Genomic DNA, 15,313 nt, shown 5'->3' on the forward strand with positions numbered 1-15,313 from the left:
AAGTAGGAATTTTTTAAGAAATTATAAGATAGTAAATAATTTTAAAATAGAAATAGATTAAGTTGACGAAGAATTATCTACTTTTCACGAAAAATTACTGATAGTGAGTGGAGTTTTAACGAACAATATGTACCGTCTTTTGGTGATAGCCAGCCCACCGCTAAGCAAAATAAAAAATAAAAAATGAATTCAAATTTGATAGTATTTGAAATAATCTAAATAATTAATTTACCAAAAAATACTTGAGCAACACATTTGAAGTACTTGAACTCATAACAATCCGAATAAAATAATTTAAAGTAAATTCTCTAAAAAATTTAAAATTTAAAATGACTAAATGATAAAAGAAATAACAAAATTAGTATTCTACCCGCCCGCCAAAGGCAAAGGATTGGCGGGTCGGGGCCACGTCTTGATTATTATATTATTTTATCCAAGTTTTCCTTGTTTCTACACAAACGGAAAAAACAACTCTGTTCATAACCCTCTTAAGAACAACTAGAAAAAAGAAAAAGAAAAGCACAGGAAACAAGAAATGGAAAAAACAGCAGCTCTGAATGCTTCTTTTACTTCATATTCTTTGTCTTTTAACAAGATTTTAACTCCTAAAAATTCCATGGCAGCAGTTAGTTTTTTGGCTTCTTTTTCACCAAGAATTCACTCCTTATCTTCACCTTTTCCTTCACTTTCCATCAAACCAAAGCGACCCACAAACACTTTTCAAGGTGATTCCTTTACTCTTTTTTTTTTTTTTTTTTACTTTTTTTCATCATTGTGTCTGTCTTGGGTCTCACTTTGTTTTTAGGAAAATATTAATCTTTTCAATGTTTTTTTTTCCTTTCTGCTTCTTACAATGGATTCTACATTGGGTACTTTTGGTTTAGAAGTAGTATGACTGTTATAAAATTCCACTCTTTTAGAAACTGATTTGTAGTGGTGCTAATTAGATAAAAATGTTTTAATTTTTGAGGATGGAAGTAGATATTAACGCTAAAAGCTTCTTAAAAGAGTAATTGAAATGATATTTTCATGTATGAGATGAAGAGGTTAATAGCTTTTAGTGTGATTCCAATGATTGAAAATTTTTTTATGCCATGATGCTTAGTGTTTTGGAAAAATGTTTATGGTAGATGGTTAGTAGTTTCGTGCCATTGCTATATTTTCCATATAAAAATGGTACTTAGCATATTGGAGCTGGATATATAATTTGTATATTTGGGTGGCAGTGAGATCAGTGGCTGCTCCAACAGAAGATGTTGCAGGGTTTGATGACATGGTTTCCGGGAAGCAACGTAAGTATTACATGCTAGGCGGCAAGGGAGGTGTAGGAAAGACAAGTTGCGCTGCTTCATTAGCTGTAAAATTCGCAAATAATGGACATCACACTCTTGTTGTCTCAACCGATCCAGCTCATTCGTTGTCTGATTCTTTCGCGCAGGTTTAAATCCACTCCCTCGTATTCTTTTTCCTATGCTTTTCTTACTGCATTCATCTTTGCTTGGTCTTAATCCATGTGTTTGTAGGATTTGACTGGAGGAATGCTAGTACCAGTTGAAGGACCCGACTTTCCCTTGTTTGCTCTTGAAGTATGTGGAATAAACTCCAAATCAAAGTTTCCTAGTTTTTCTTTGAAGATTCTTTTCTGTTTGTTACATGTAACCCTTGAGGTCGTGTATTCTGTAAGGGATAACTGTCTGCTAGTTATGATTTGATCGTTATATTTGCTGTGTATACTCAGAAAGTTAAATTTATAGCTTTAACACAGATAAACCCGGAGAAGGCTAGGGAAGAATTTAGGGATGCAGCTAAGAACAATGGTGTAACTGGGGTCAAAGATTTTATGGATGGCATGGGCCTCGGGATGCTTGCCGAACAGGTGAAGCTTTAGTTATTCTTATGAGCATGGTAACTTAAGATACTAAATAATCCTTTGATATAATTTTCACTATGTAATTCCATTGATGGTCACCTCAATGGTTGCATTTAGGCAGCCAATCTTTGTTTTAAGCAAAATTTCTTCTAAATGACCCCAAAACTTTTATTTGGTTGGAGTTTCATTCTTTATTTGCTACATGTCTCTCTCAATTGCTTGTTTATTTAGGGCTAGTGATGTGGGCATGAGGCAAATATGCAGACAGCGTATGTTCATGCATACATGGACTCGCAAAACCCCAGTAACATGGCAAGTTTAAGATGCTACACCATGGAGAAATGCGGAAGTTCTTTTGAAATTTCTGATTCTGGTGCTGTATTTGACTTATGTAGTTAGGAGAGCTGAAATTGGGAGAGCTACTGGACACTCCACCTCCCGGTTTAGATGAAGCGATTGCAATTTCAAAGGTAAGTTACAAGTGCTCTGCTTATTTCCATGTTTTAATGCCATTTTCATATCTTTGAGCTGTATACTGACAACTGAAGCTGTTTGGTAGGTGATGCAATTTCTTGATTCGCCACAATATAGCAAGTTTACTCGAATAGTTTTTGACACTGCACCAACAGTGAGTTTGAGTTATATTTCTATTTTGGTGGCACTTAATATTTTAAGTCAACGTAACGGATTCTAATCGATGAGATTTCTTTTCAGGGACATACTTTGCGACTTTTGTCTTTGCCAGACTTCTTGGATGCATCCATAGGCAAGATATTGAAGGTTGGAATGCCATAAAATCCTGTAGTCTCTTTGTTCTTATTTGTCGGCTATCAATAGCTAAGGATGAACCATGAAGTGACAAAATGAGTGATTTGTATGACATTTTCTTATTATCATATGGTTCTAGCATCCTGAACTAACTCTGTTATGAATCCGGAACTATTGCTGTATCAATTTGGTTGTATTATCTTTTCATATCTAGTTCTGGAGGAATTATTTTCTTGCTATGATTTCTCACCTCCATTGCCTTGTACAGCTTAGAGAGAAGATAGCATCAGCCACCTCAGCCATTAAATCTGTTTTCGGACAAGAAGAAACCCGTCAAAATGCTGTAAGCTTGATAACCGGCATTTTTTTTTTCTTTCTAAAAACCAATTTATTTTTATATTATTTTCACTTATGTTATTTGCATAGGCTGACAAGTTGGAGCAGCTGAGGGAGCGGATGGTGAAAGTGAGAGACCTTTTCCGTGACACAGATTCTACCGAGTTTGTCATCGTCACAATCCCCACGGTGACACCCTTCACAATTTTAATTCAGGGCTCAATTTCGATAGCGGACCATTTTAGCTTTCTTTACATGAATATTACGGTGATCATTTGTTGCCTCCAAGCAATTGGTTACATTTTACCTACTTTTGCCTAGGTGATGGCAGTCAGCGAGTCATCTAGGTTTCGAGCCTCCTTGAGCAAGGAAAATGTTCCAGTCCGGAGACTTATTGTTAATCAGATTCTTCCCCCTTCGGCCTTCGACTGCAAATTTTGTGCAGTGAAAAGGAAGGTATTAATCGGCTTACTTTCGTAGGAAGATTATAACCCCCTTAACCATGTCAAGAGACCAATGGTGCTAGATTATAACCGATGAACAGAACATTAACATCTATGTGTTCCTTTTCTCCTAACACTTCCCTGTATTTACTTTCCATTAATCGAAAATTTCAGGATCAGATGCGCGCACTTGATATGATTCGGAACGATCCTGAGCTATCGAGCTTGAAGTTAATCCAGTCGCCCCTAGTTGACATGGAGATTAGGGGTGTTCCAGCACTTAAATTTATGGGGGACTTTGTATGGAAATAAAGAAACATTTTGAGGCTAATTGGTACACAAAAACATTCTCTATCAAAGGCTTGATATTTATTTTTAAAAAATAGATAATTAATTAATGTCCTAAAAAAAACTTCTTTTGAGCAGCAGTATTGGCTTACTATTTGATTTGCCAAGCTTGGGTCGAGTTTAGGTATTTTGTTTGCTATTAATATTACTAGATTTATAGGGTTCAAACTATACGTTACTTTTCTAGCAAGTAACAAGGATGCTTATAAAAGTCGTAGTTAATCGAAGTTGCTGATTAATATTACGAGTATCTCTCTGAAGATCTTTCTCTCCTTTCAACATGGTGTTCGAAGAATTGATCACGTTATTCGCAAAGCTCATACTTTTATGGATTGCTGCTGTGCTTTTTGGCAACTTAATCAAGATGGCGTTTGATTTCTTGACGTTTGATGTGGAAGTGCCTACATGTTTTTGCATAGATTTAGTGCTTGGTCGTTCCCGCCGGGATATCCACCAAGATATCGAAAACGGGCTACCTAGCTCTCCAGTAGTTCATCCTGCCATGCAAAGACAGCCATCACAGACGGAGCTTGAAAAAACTTTGAGGCCAATCACGGTCGGGACCATTGTTCGGTACGAGGAGGAAAAAATTGAATCGCAGTACAGCGAGTGTGTTATATGCTTGGAAGAGTTTAAAGGCGGAGATTGTTGTAGGGTTCTTCCTAACTGCAAACATCAATACCATCAACATTGCATAGATGAATGGCTGGTTAAGGACAGGCATTGCCCTCTTTGTCGTGGTTCAGTCCATGGTTTAGAACCGACACCCATCACTGTGTAGCATTGAAACTAAATTGGCTGTTAATGTTTCAGTATTCTCATGTTCTAAATTAGAAGGGGTTTGAGCTGCTTAAAGGTGAAGGTGTAGTATATGGATGCTTTTTCTTGATTTTTGATATATAACTGTTTTCATTAATGAATACATTGATATTAAATCTTGGGATTTATTGTCAAGATGGATGAGATGTTGGAAATCGATGCTGTAACTGTGATTTTTGTTCTAGTTTCTGTTCTATGTAATAAAGTTGTTTTTATCTTCTTCTTTTTTTTGTGCATGAAAAGTTGCTAATCCGCCTTTTAGGTTTCTATTAGGGTTTATTTAATTAGATTTATTTTATTATTAACTTTTTATTGTCCAAAATTTAAAATTAAGTAATTAATTTAGTATTCTTAGTATTTTTTTCTAGGTACAGAAGGAAAAAGTGGAGGAGGCTAACCCCAGTAATAATATTTGATAAATAAAATTTAAAGTGTTGAAAAATTAAGAAATGAATTTTTATTGTTAAATTTTATAAGTGTTGAATTTATATTAAAAATTATTTGATAAATTAGTAAATACATGTACTAATATAATTATATTGTTTGATAAAAATAAATAATAATTTTAAAGATTTTTTAAAATTTTAATCTTATTAATATAATATTTTATATTATATTGAATAATTTTAGTTGAAAGATAAATATGTTAATTTCAATATTTCATTTTTAAAAGAAGATAATTTATTTCTACATTAAGTGATAAGTAGCTATCTACCCCTTAGTTAAATTAAATATTCATTGTAAGTTTCTTTTTGATACAATATTTAGAATTATCCATAACCTCTCTCCAACCCTCAAATAGGAGGATGATGCACTTCAGTACATTCAAACCCACGACCTCCTATATTGACAACAATGTTGGTGCCAATCGAGTTAAGATTCAATCAATATCCATTGTAGTTTCTTGTATTAAGATATCTCTTTTGTAAAAAGAATCAAACTCAATCAAGTATTTAATAATAGTATTCGTATATATGTAATATATATATATATATAGAGAGAGAGAGAGAGAGAGAGAGAAATGTTCATAAATCAAGTTGGATTGGATTGGGCTTGGGATAATTACATGCATGATATCAATACTATATATAAAAATTCATGTTCAGTCCTGTTTAGAAATATGGATATTAAATTTGATCCAAGTTCATCCGCTTTTGTAAAAGACTAATCCAAGCTTGTTTAAGCATGCTCATATTATTTTTAAAAAGTAATTATTTTTTTGGTGATTATATGTATAATATTATTACCATTATTTATATATATTTAATTTCTAAATATAAAAATTAACATACTTTTAATATATACATTATAGTATAGTATTTTTAATATTTATTGATATAAAATATATAAAATAACAAAAATAAACTTGAAAATAGGTTAAACCAAATCAAGGGACTGCTTTTGAATTTTAAAGCTGAGCCTAACTTGTATTTCAAATAAGTTTATTTTTTATTGCCCAAAATTATTTTTTAAATTTTATATTTTTTTTATTTAAACCCTTTTAAATTTTAAACCAAACCTACAATTGGATGAGTTCGCATCTAATAGTAGTAATATGTAGGGGTGAGCGTTCAATCGAATCGAATGAAAAAATTTTGAGTTAATCGAGTTGATGAATCATATTTTATCATCCTAACTCGATTTAAAATTTTCTCGAATTGAGTCGAGTGAGATGTAATTCAAATCGAATCGAATCAAATATATTTGTTTGAGTTAAATAAAAAAGAATATTTTAGGTCCTTGCAATCACTATCACCCATCATAATCAAATTTGTTATTAACTTTTATTTATTAATCTTTTATATACGGGTTAACTTTTTACTTGCTTAGTTGCTTCAATTATCTTCGATTCTTATCACTATGCATTTTGAAATTAAAAATATATTAAATGTAAAAAATTGATTTTTAATAAAATTTATCTTAAAGATAAAATATGAAATTGATACCAATATAAAATTTTAACACGAATATTTTATGGTATCATCAATAATTCAATTTTAGCAAAAATTTATAAAGATTCAATATGATAAAACAATTCAATAATATAAATAGTACAAATTTGAAATTTAATTTAATAATATAAATAGTACATATAAATAAATTTAGTATTATTTAGGTTTAGAATTTTTTTTGGATTTTTTAAATTTTTTATTTGGGGTAAAGGGTAAGAAGTAAAAGTTTAGGTAGGGGTGAGTATTCGGTCGAGTCGAGTCGAGTCAAATCGAGTAAAAAAATTCGAGTTAGTCGAGTTGACGAATCATATTTTAGCAACCGAACTCAATTTGAATTTTTTCAAATCGAATCAAATCGAGTGAAAAAATTTCGAGTTAAGTCGAGTTGAGTTAACGAATCATATTATTTATACTCAATGTTGCGTTTACATGGACCGATTATTTAACTAGTAAACGAAGTACAAGATTATTTAACTGCATAAATTATATAATTGTTTTACCTTTTAACTTAATGAGTAAATATTTATCAAAACAACATAATTTTACCTTCTAACTTAATAGTTTTGACTTTTAACTTTAGAAAATGTAAACATTTATCAAAACGATGTAGTTTTGCCTTTTTATTCGAATTTTTAGATAACTCAAAATTGTGTAATTCATATTCGAGTTAAACCAAAAAAACTTAATTTTTAATTCGAGTTGATCCGAATAACTTGATTAACTAAAATAACTCGAACTATTTAATTTAAAATTTGAATTTTTTATCAAGTTTTTCGAATCAAATCGAATTTTGCTCACTCCTAAGTTTTGGGAGAAAATAAAAAGATTTGGTGGTTGAGGGAGTAAAATTTTTTTGGGAAGGGGGAAATAAATGGGAGGAGTAAAATTTTGGGAGAAAAATATTCAAAAAAAAAAAGATGTGGGGCGGGGGGATGGGTTTGAGGTAGAACGGAGGTAGGATGGGAGGGGAGTAAAAGTTTTGGGAGGAAAGTGAAGAGGTTTAGGAGTTTGGGGTAATAATATAAATATTATAGTTTAATATTCAGTTTATTCAAATTAATCGAGTTATTCGAATTCGAAAACCAAACTCGATTTGAACTTGAAATTTGAAAAAGAATTCGAGTTGACTCGAATAACTCGATTCGTTTAACTCGAAATTCAAATTTTTTTCGATTATTTCGAGTCGAATCAAGTTTTGCTTACCCCTAATAATATGTATGCATTGAAAATTCTATGCTTATATATGCACGTGTAATTCTTACTTGGTTAAGCGCTAGTGACTACCTACTTACCTCCTTAGATTACAATAATAATTTTGGTTTTATTAGAGAAAATATTAATATAAATTTATAAAAATAATATGTTAAGCATATGATTAAAGTTCGTAAATAGGCGGATTGAGCTGATTAAGACTTAGTTTAGCAAAAGTGTTATTTTGGAGAGAAATTAAAATTTGCAGCTTTTGAAAAAGTGTTTTTGGACCACTTTTTGACTTAAAAGAAGCAATTTTTTCTAAAAAACTTGTTTAGAAATACATTTATTCCAAAAATATTTTTGTCTCAAAATATTTATTAAAAGTAATACTTAATACACCCTGCAAGTTAAATAAAATTTGAATTGTTTTGATATTGCATTGTTGAATTCAAATGGTTGACTTTTTTATCAATTAGTTGACACTAATTGAGGTATAATTAACCAAATTGATAAGATTTTTAAACTCTAAAATATGGTGGAATTTAAAAGGTTAAAATTAACAAGTTGGAGATTGATGACCATACAACAATTGAAACAGCATGAAGGGTGTCAACAATGGCGAACTCAACCTACCCAGATCCTCCACTATAAATAGGCATAACACTAATCAAATCAAAGCAGAAATATTTGAAACTGCAAAACAGTCCAATCTGGGTTCAACTTTCTAAGTTGAGATGTTTTTGTCAAATTGATTTTATTTAGTGGATTAAATTAATTTTAGATTGGATTGGATTGTTTTTATCGAGTTTTAAAATATTTGAAGAGTTTTAGTTGAGATGAATTTTTGATTTAAGTTCGATTATTTTAGATTTAGGTAATTTGAGTTCAAATTTTTTAGGTTTGAGTCACTTTAAATTTTTATTGTTTCAAGTTCTAATTTATTAATGTTTGGGTTATTGACTTGTCAAATAAGATCAAGCTTTGTTTATATTTGAGTTGATCGAGTTTGATTTTTGTATCCAAGTTTTCGATATGTAAAGATTGGAAAATGTTGGGACCATGTCACATAGAAATTGAAATTTAGTTAAATTAATCAAAAGTTTTTTTTCTTACTACCCTTTAATTTATCCCGATAGCATCCTTTGAGATGATAACAAGAATTAATTTCCAAAGCCAGGACCAAGAGAGGTAATTCAATGAATTGAGTAGAAACAGTATCTTATATATTCATTTCATTTTGCTGTAATCAACGTCTTGATACAAAGAAACATTTAATGCAAGTAATTAAATTCCCCAAAAAAGAAAAGAACAAGTCACTAAAAACAGCAGCAGTTCTTGTTTTTCACAAATTTTTCGAATGAAAAACTTAAACAAGCTATATATATGTCTTTATATATGAGCACAGGTTAAAGAACTTATAGAACAGTGTGGCTTTGTTGTCGCTCTCAAACTTTGAGAAAAGAAACACCCTTTTTAGCATATGGGCAAAGGAGCACCATTCCAGTCTTTCAAGCAATCCAGCAACGGATCAATCAACTTCCCTGCACACATTGCTGTGAAAACCTTGTCACATTCTTCTCCTGGTGAAATCACTTTCTCACCTGTTAACAAATGAGTCCCAAGAACTTCCCTCACAAACTTGTACAATGGGTAGGACCTGCATTCTTCGATCTTGTTCGCGATAGCCGGACTCCCGTTCTCGAATTCGGTTCGGGCGCTTTCAACTTCTTTAGGCAATTGGGTTTTCAGCTCTTCTTCAAAGACTCCAATCTTTTGGAAGATTGAAGTGGTGGAATCTTTTTCTCTGTCACCATTCATCAATGCATGGTCTACTAGTACTTGTCTCAGTTTCTGTATTAAGGGGTAATTTGCACTGCAAGGGTCGTCGGCGTAGGCATAGAGATATTCGCGATCGACGACTCGTAGAAGGTCCTTTTCACAGAATCTCGATGGGTGGAGTTCACCATTGGATCCCATTGTTAGGACTCTTTTAGCCACTTGGCTAACTGTGTTCTTCACAGTGTTCTTCAAATTCTCTTCCAAATGCCTCAAATCAATGGCTTGGCATAAGGCAACCAAGAAAGTTGAAGACATGAGCTTCAATATGTCAATAGCTTCAGCTGTTTTTCTTGCTGAGATTAAGCCTAAAGAGTTCACATCTTGGTTATGTTGCTCAGCACTTTGCACATGGTTGGTGACAGGGTTGCCAAGGTATTGAAGCTCAGAGCAGTACGAAGCCATCGCGATTTCCGCCCCCTTGAAACCATAATCCAGGCTCGGGTTCCGGCTTGCTGACAAGTTCGAAGGTAACCCATTGTTGTAGTAATCATTAACAAGCTCAGAGAATTGAGCAAACATGAGTTTGCCAATTGCAGCAATAGCTAAACGAGTGTTGTCCATTGATACACCAATTGGAGTACCTTGGAAGTTCCCTCCATGTAAGGCCTTATCTCTTGAGACATCAATCAAGGGATTGTCGTTCACTGAATTGATCTCTCTTTCGATCATTTTGGTTGCAAACCTGATAGTTTCGATCTGAGGACCGAGCCATTGAGGCGATGTTCGAAGAGCATATCGGTCTTGCTTTGGCTTCTGCAAAGGATCCAGTTCATGCAATTTTTGTGCTGCTTTAATGTAAGAGCTACCACCCAAAATATGTTCCATAATTGCAGCAGCTTCAATCTGACCTGGATGATGCTTCAATTTGTGAGTCAAATGGTCTGTAAATTCAGGTTTCCCTTGCATAACTTCAGCAAAAATGGCTGACAGAACTTCTGAGAGAACAGCCAATACATTAGCTTCAAAAAGGACCAAGGAAGCTAACCCAGACCCAACAGCGGTTCCATTAACCATAGCCAAACCCTCTTTTGGTTGCAACTCAAAGAACCCACCATTGATCCCAGCTTTGCTAAAGGCTTCAGTTGGATTCAATGTTTCACCATTAGGTCCTAAAGCTTTAGAGTTTGGCCTGCCAGTCAAAAGGCCAGCAATGTAGGAAAGTGGAACCAGGTCACCGGATGCAGTGATTGAACCCCTGAGTGGCACACATGGAGTGATGTTGACGTTGAGGAGCTTAGTAATGGCTTCTAGGATCTCAAATCTAATGCCGGAATAGCCTTGCAACAGAGTGTTGATCCGCACAAGCATGGCTGCCCTCGTTGCAGTGTGTGGCAAAGAATGGCATGACTCGGTTCCTTGCCCGAAAACTCCAGCATTCAAGAACCTATTGCAACAATATGATATTTTAGCCACAGTTTAACAATATACTAACTTCAAGAACAACATCTAAGATTACAAGCTGAAATTCAACCAAACACATGTGATAAAAAAAATAAAAAAAAAAAATATTTTAATAAATATCTCAGAATAAACAGATTTTATCTAAAACAGTCCCTGATGTAATTAAAGTTCGATATGGTCCCAGCTCAATTTTCCAAAAAAATTATCCACACAGAGCAAGTCAGAACTTAATGAGTATGGACTGGGATCCAACATTTATGGAAAATTTTGTCATCCCTAGGTTAGCCATGGCCGAGAAGGTATGGGACTAGATAAACCAGGTCATTTATTGTTAGTTGGACCAGTTCAAGTGATTTAAAAATTTATAAAAAAGATTAAAATATATATAAAAATAGAAAAATCAATTTACAAAACAATTGATTCAGGCCCTGTACTTGGTTTATAATTCAATTGACTGATTTGATTCGATTTGAAAATAGCACTTACAATACACAAAACAAAACAATAATGTAATAACAAACATGTCCAAATTTATATAAAATAAATTATTGAAGTATCAAATTTGATATAAATATATAATATCTCAAAAGGATTATAACAATAAAAGCATAACAAACATACGAATCACTATATCCAGTAAGAAAATGAGAGAAAAAAATTAAATTAACAAATTTAATGTTTTAACAGTATCTAAATTTCCAAGTTTTTATTATTGATTATTGAGTTGGAAAATGACAAATTAGTACTGTCTATTACCTTGATAGATCATTTTCAACAAGAATTTTACCCTTTTGACTCGGCAAAATTAAGTTGAAGTGCTGGAGATTACCAAATTTATTTTTCTAATATTTCTTGGATTTTACTTCACCACCAACCAAATGAAATATATTTTTATTTTAAGATTATATAAAATATGTCATTGTCTTTGAATTTTGACCCCACATTAAGACCTAAATGATTGAGGCTTAATTTATTAAAATAAATTAACTCGAGCCAATCATTTCATTTCAACTATCTAAACTCCAGAATCCAATCTTTATTACATATTCTATTCATGTTTGGAGTGCATGTAAGTTTCTAGTAAAACACGAAAACAGTGTAAGAAACACATATTTAAATACAATTAATATATGTTTATATATTATGATATTTTAAGTTCAAATTATTATAATATTATGTTAAAATAATAATTTTTAATTATTTTTCAACCCCGTTAATCTGTGATACTAGTTGAAATCAATTATATTTATGTTTAAATTATTAGGGAAAAAAATAGGAAACGTGATTAACATAAACGGATTGCCAGATTTGTTCCATAATTAATATTTAGTTGAGGATCATTAACTCTGATTTCTTTTTTGAAAATTTTCTTCAGGTATTAAAATAAAATCTAAAACCATTTGAATTACCACAATTTTCTAGTGACCCACAAAATTAAAATTTGTGCCCTTCCTAAAAGCGACTCCTATCGAAAAGATTAATATAAAAAAATAAAACTATTTATATTTTATAATTTCTATTCCATGAAAATTTTGATTTTTTTTTAAAAAAAAAGCTACAAAAAATTTTAGAAAAAGTGTAGGGGAGGTGGGGGAAAAATTGAAAGCTAAGTGCATGGGTTTTTCACATAATTAATTAGTGAAGGAGATATATAGCTGAAATTACAACTACCAAACATGGCGGAAAGAGTGCTGTGCTAATTATGGCCTATTTAAAGGATCTTAGTTTTTAGTTACCTAAGTTGGCGGAAAATATAATTAAAATATATTATCATAAAATAAAAGTATAATATAAGTATATAAAATTAATCAAAATCAGATATTAACCTACTATCAAAGACGAATTTTGTGTCCAAAAATTGATATTGAATTATAAATTTTACAAGGGTCAAATAGCAGTTTTACCAATCTTTTAAAAGGTCATATAGCAATTTTACCAATAATGGAATAGTACTGTTTTGATACGTGAAAATAATAATACCAGACAACAACTCCTTAACATGATGTTGAAGGTTCGATTTTCGAATTTTTCAGAATAATTAATCCGACATGAAATCAACATAGAAAAATAAATAACGATTATAGAACAAAGCAAACATAAAGTATGGAAATGATATTAATGCATAAATATTTTCAGATTTATATATATGATATAAATAATTAACGTATGAAATTTTATATAATCACCGAATTATACGGTAACAAATAAAATAAAATGAAAAAATTGAAGTTACCTTATAAGCTCCTTTTGGAGGGCACCGCCTTGTTTAGTTCTCCGATGAGATGTTGCACCAAAGCCAGTGGTGACACCATAACTGTCCGTACCTCGATTCATTCCTTCCATAACCCAATCACTGCTGGCCTTAACGGCCGGCCGAGCCGCCTCCGAGAGCTCAACCTGAACGGCGACGTCGCGGTTCGCAATGGCCGTGACTTGAGCTATCGTTAACGTCTCACCACCGAGACGAACCACCGGTTTCTTGTACTCCTCAACCATGCGCTTCACTTCATCCAGATGGCTACCTTTCATTGACTGAGCTGACGCGGCCCAGTTCAAGGGGTCGGCCAGTGACGAACCGTTTCCGCCATTACAAAACTGTAACTCCATTGGTTCCATTGATTCAAATGGCTAATGTTTGGCGTCTGGGAAGTTTTGGAACTAAAGAATTTTCTTTTCCTTCTTGAAATGGAAAGGAAATTTTTCAGGGAAAGTGAAAATTTTCCTGAGTTTGTTGAACAATATTTCCAAGGTTTAAATAGAGAGAAAAAAGAAATAAAAAAATAAATAAAAATGTCTGAGAGATGAACATTGAGTGTTGGGTGGGTTGGCCGACGGGTTAGTTGAGAACATTATATGGCCGTTCGATCTTGATGGTTGTGATTTTGACAATTGGTTGAACTTGATTGGTGGATGCTCTAATTAACCTCCAATGGTTCCAACATTTTTCTTTTTTAATTGAAAGGGAAATGGGGGTTGGTGAGCACTCGGGGAGGCACGAAATTAGCAACGTCATCCCACAATTCTCAGCTTGCTAAATTACCATTTTGTCCATTATTACTCGTATTTAAGTTTTATCATACGTAGATTGTATCCAGATATATTTTGGTTGGATGGTATTTACAATTTTTTAAAATATATATAAAGTAAATTTTATCACACCTACGATGTGAGTGAATAAAATATTTTATATTTGTAAAATATATTAATAAATGATTATCATCGGAGTGGCAATAGTTTTTTATATGAATTTATTGGTATTGTATTTGATTCTCAAATAGTATTTTTAAATTGTTTTATTTGAATATTTTATAAAAATATCCTTACCATAATATTAATTACTCTTTAAAGTAAGGGTATTTTAATTGAATTAGTATCAAGTTGACTTATGACACTTTATATATAGTATAGATATATAATATATTAAACATGGTTATAGTGATATAGGACCAAAATCAAACCAACCGATTGAATCGAGAATTAATAGTTCGATTGATGACATAAAACCAAGTATAAACCAAACTATTTGTGAATCAATAAGAAATCAAAATCAAGATAAAAATCGATAGTTCAACTTATTAAACTGATTTAAGTTTTTAATTATTATTGAATCAACGATTTAACTAGTCGAATTAAGAGCTGATTGTCTAATTAGTTGAATCAGATATGAAACAATATAATATCATACATTTAAAAAAATTAAGTATAGGGTAATAATTTGTAAGTTTATTTATATATTTTTATATTTATTATCCGAATAGTTTTTTTTTTAACTTGGCGTGTTGATAGAAATAGTGTGACAAACTTAACAAAGTTTGCTGAATTTTGTAATAATAAAAGGAACTAGCAATGTATTTGGGGTACATAATAATAAATTAATGTTTGTTTTGTAAGAAACTATAATCATATTTACTTACATTAATATTAAAATATTTGACTAAATTTTTAACACACAAATTCTAGATGGACACATTTCGAGGAAAATTATTTAACGGTAGAGTTAGCAGAAGGATTATTTGGTTTAAACGTTGAAAGAATGAGGACTGATAAGTAACTTTTGAAAATCTAGGGATCAAATGTAAACTCAAAATTTTAAGATCACCATTACTGTTTACTCTATAAATGATTAAATGTGGTATGACGCATCATGTGTCTCCTGTGACAGGATTATAAAATACTTGGATCAGATTTAATAGCAGTGTTTGGTGGCAAGCTGAGGTGGAAAACAGGAGATAGAGAGCCTTGGAGTTTATTTTTTTTTTTGGTTTAATATGGCTATCGGTAAAAATAACATAGAGACTCTTATATTAAGAGTTAGATTGTATTTTATTTTCTTTATTCGAAAA

At 31.9% G+C, this 15,313-nt stretch overlaps 3 protein-coding genes across 5 annotated transcripts; 2 read left to right on the forward strand and 1 right to left on the reverse strand.

The window, feature by feature from the left end:
• The first annotated feature begins 449 nt into the window (after nt 1–449).
• LOC105778069 (ATPase GET3B) lies at nt 450–4,004 on the forward strand. Of its 3 annotated transcripts, none has more exons than XR_001128510.2 (11): nt 450–725; nt 1,227–1,438; nt 1,524–1,586; nt 1,766–1,876; nt 2,266–2,340; nt 2,430–2,498; nt 2,585–2,650; nt 2,907–2,981; nt 3,065–3,163; nt 3,306–3,430; nt 3,592–3,776. XR_001128510.2 is itself a non-coding variant. In XM_012601656.2 (11 exons), exons 1-11 carry the CDS (start codon nt 536–538, stop codon nt 3,727–3,729), a joined length of 1,233 nt encoding a protein of 410 aa, XP_012457110.1. In that variant the 5' UTR covers nt 450–535; the 3' UTR covers nt 3,730–4,004. The 3 variants fall into 3 exon arrangements, 2 of the variants coding, with proteins under 2 accessions (XP_012457110.1, XP_052478675.1); XM_012601656.2 differs by having other exon boundaries at nt 3,296–3,430; nt 3,592–4,004; XM_052622715.1 differs by lacking the exon at nt 450–725 and adding an exon at nt 894–1,133 and having other exon boundaries at nt 3,296–3,430; nt 3,592–4,004.
• A 39-nt stretch (nt 4,005–4,043) lies between these two features.
• Nucleotides 4,044–4,700, forward strand: LOC105775620 (RING-H2 finger protein ATL72-like). Its single transcript, XM_012598120.2, has one exon. The coding sequence runs from the start codon at nt 4,046–4,048 to the stop codon at nt 4,544–4,546; it is 501 nt and encodes a 166-aa protein (XP_012453574.1). The 5' UTR covers nt 4,044–4,045; the 3' UTR covers nt 4,547–4,700.
• Nucleotides 4,701–8,931: 4,231 nt separating this feature from the next.
• Nucleotides 8,932–13,712, reverse strand: LOC105776733 (phenylalanine ammonia-lyase G4). The gene is made up of 2 exons (XM_012599601.2): nt 13,204–13,712; nt 8,932–10,953 (listed from the first exon to the last, which is right to left on the reverse strand). Exons 1-2 carry the CDS (start codon nt 13,584–13,586, stop codon nt 9,204–9,206), a joined length of 2,133 nt encoding a protein of 710 aa, XP_012455055.1. The 5' UTR covers nt 13,587–13,712; the 3' UTR covers nt 8,932–9,203.
• Between the last annotated feature and the right edge of the window lie 1,601 nt (nt 13,713–15,313).

Source organism: Gossypium raimondii, chromosome 10 (assembly GCF_025698545.1).
Source record: "Gossypium raimondii isolate GPD5lz chromosome 10, ASM2569854v1, whole genome shotgun sequence".
In the NCBI taxonomy this organism is placed as follows: domain Eukaryota; kingdom Viridiplantae; phylum Streptophyta; class Magnoliopsida; order Malvales; family Malvaceae; genus Gossypium; species Gossypium raimondii.

Excerpts from the sequence above, each read along its gene's own strand:
- LOC105778069 (XM_012601656.2), top strand. The coding sequence starts at position 536 with ATGGAAAAAACAGCAGCTCTGAATGCTTCTTTTACTTCATATTCTTTG. Across the intron at positions 2,499-2,584 it reads TTTTTGACACTGCACCAACA|GGACATACTTTGCGACTTTT; the intron begins GTGAGTTTGAGT and ends ATTTCTTTTCAG. Across the intron at positions 2,982-3,064 it reads AAGAAACCCGTCAAAATGCT|GCTGACAAGTTGGAGCAGCT; the intron begins GTAAGCTTGATA and ends TTATTTGCATAG.
- LOC105775620 (XM_012598120.2), top strand. The coding sequence starts at position 4,046 with ATGGTGTTCGAAGAATTGATCACGTTATTCGCAAAGCTCATACTTTTA.
- LOC105776733 (XM_012599601.2), bottom strand. The coding sequence starts at position 13,586 with ATGGAACCAATGGAGTTACAGTTTTGTAATGGCGGAAACGGTTCGTCA. Across the intron at positions 10,954-13,203 it reads CTCCAAAAGGAGCTTATAAG|GTTCTTGAATGCTGGAGTTT; the intron begins GTAACTTCAATT and ends TTGTTGCAATAG.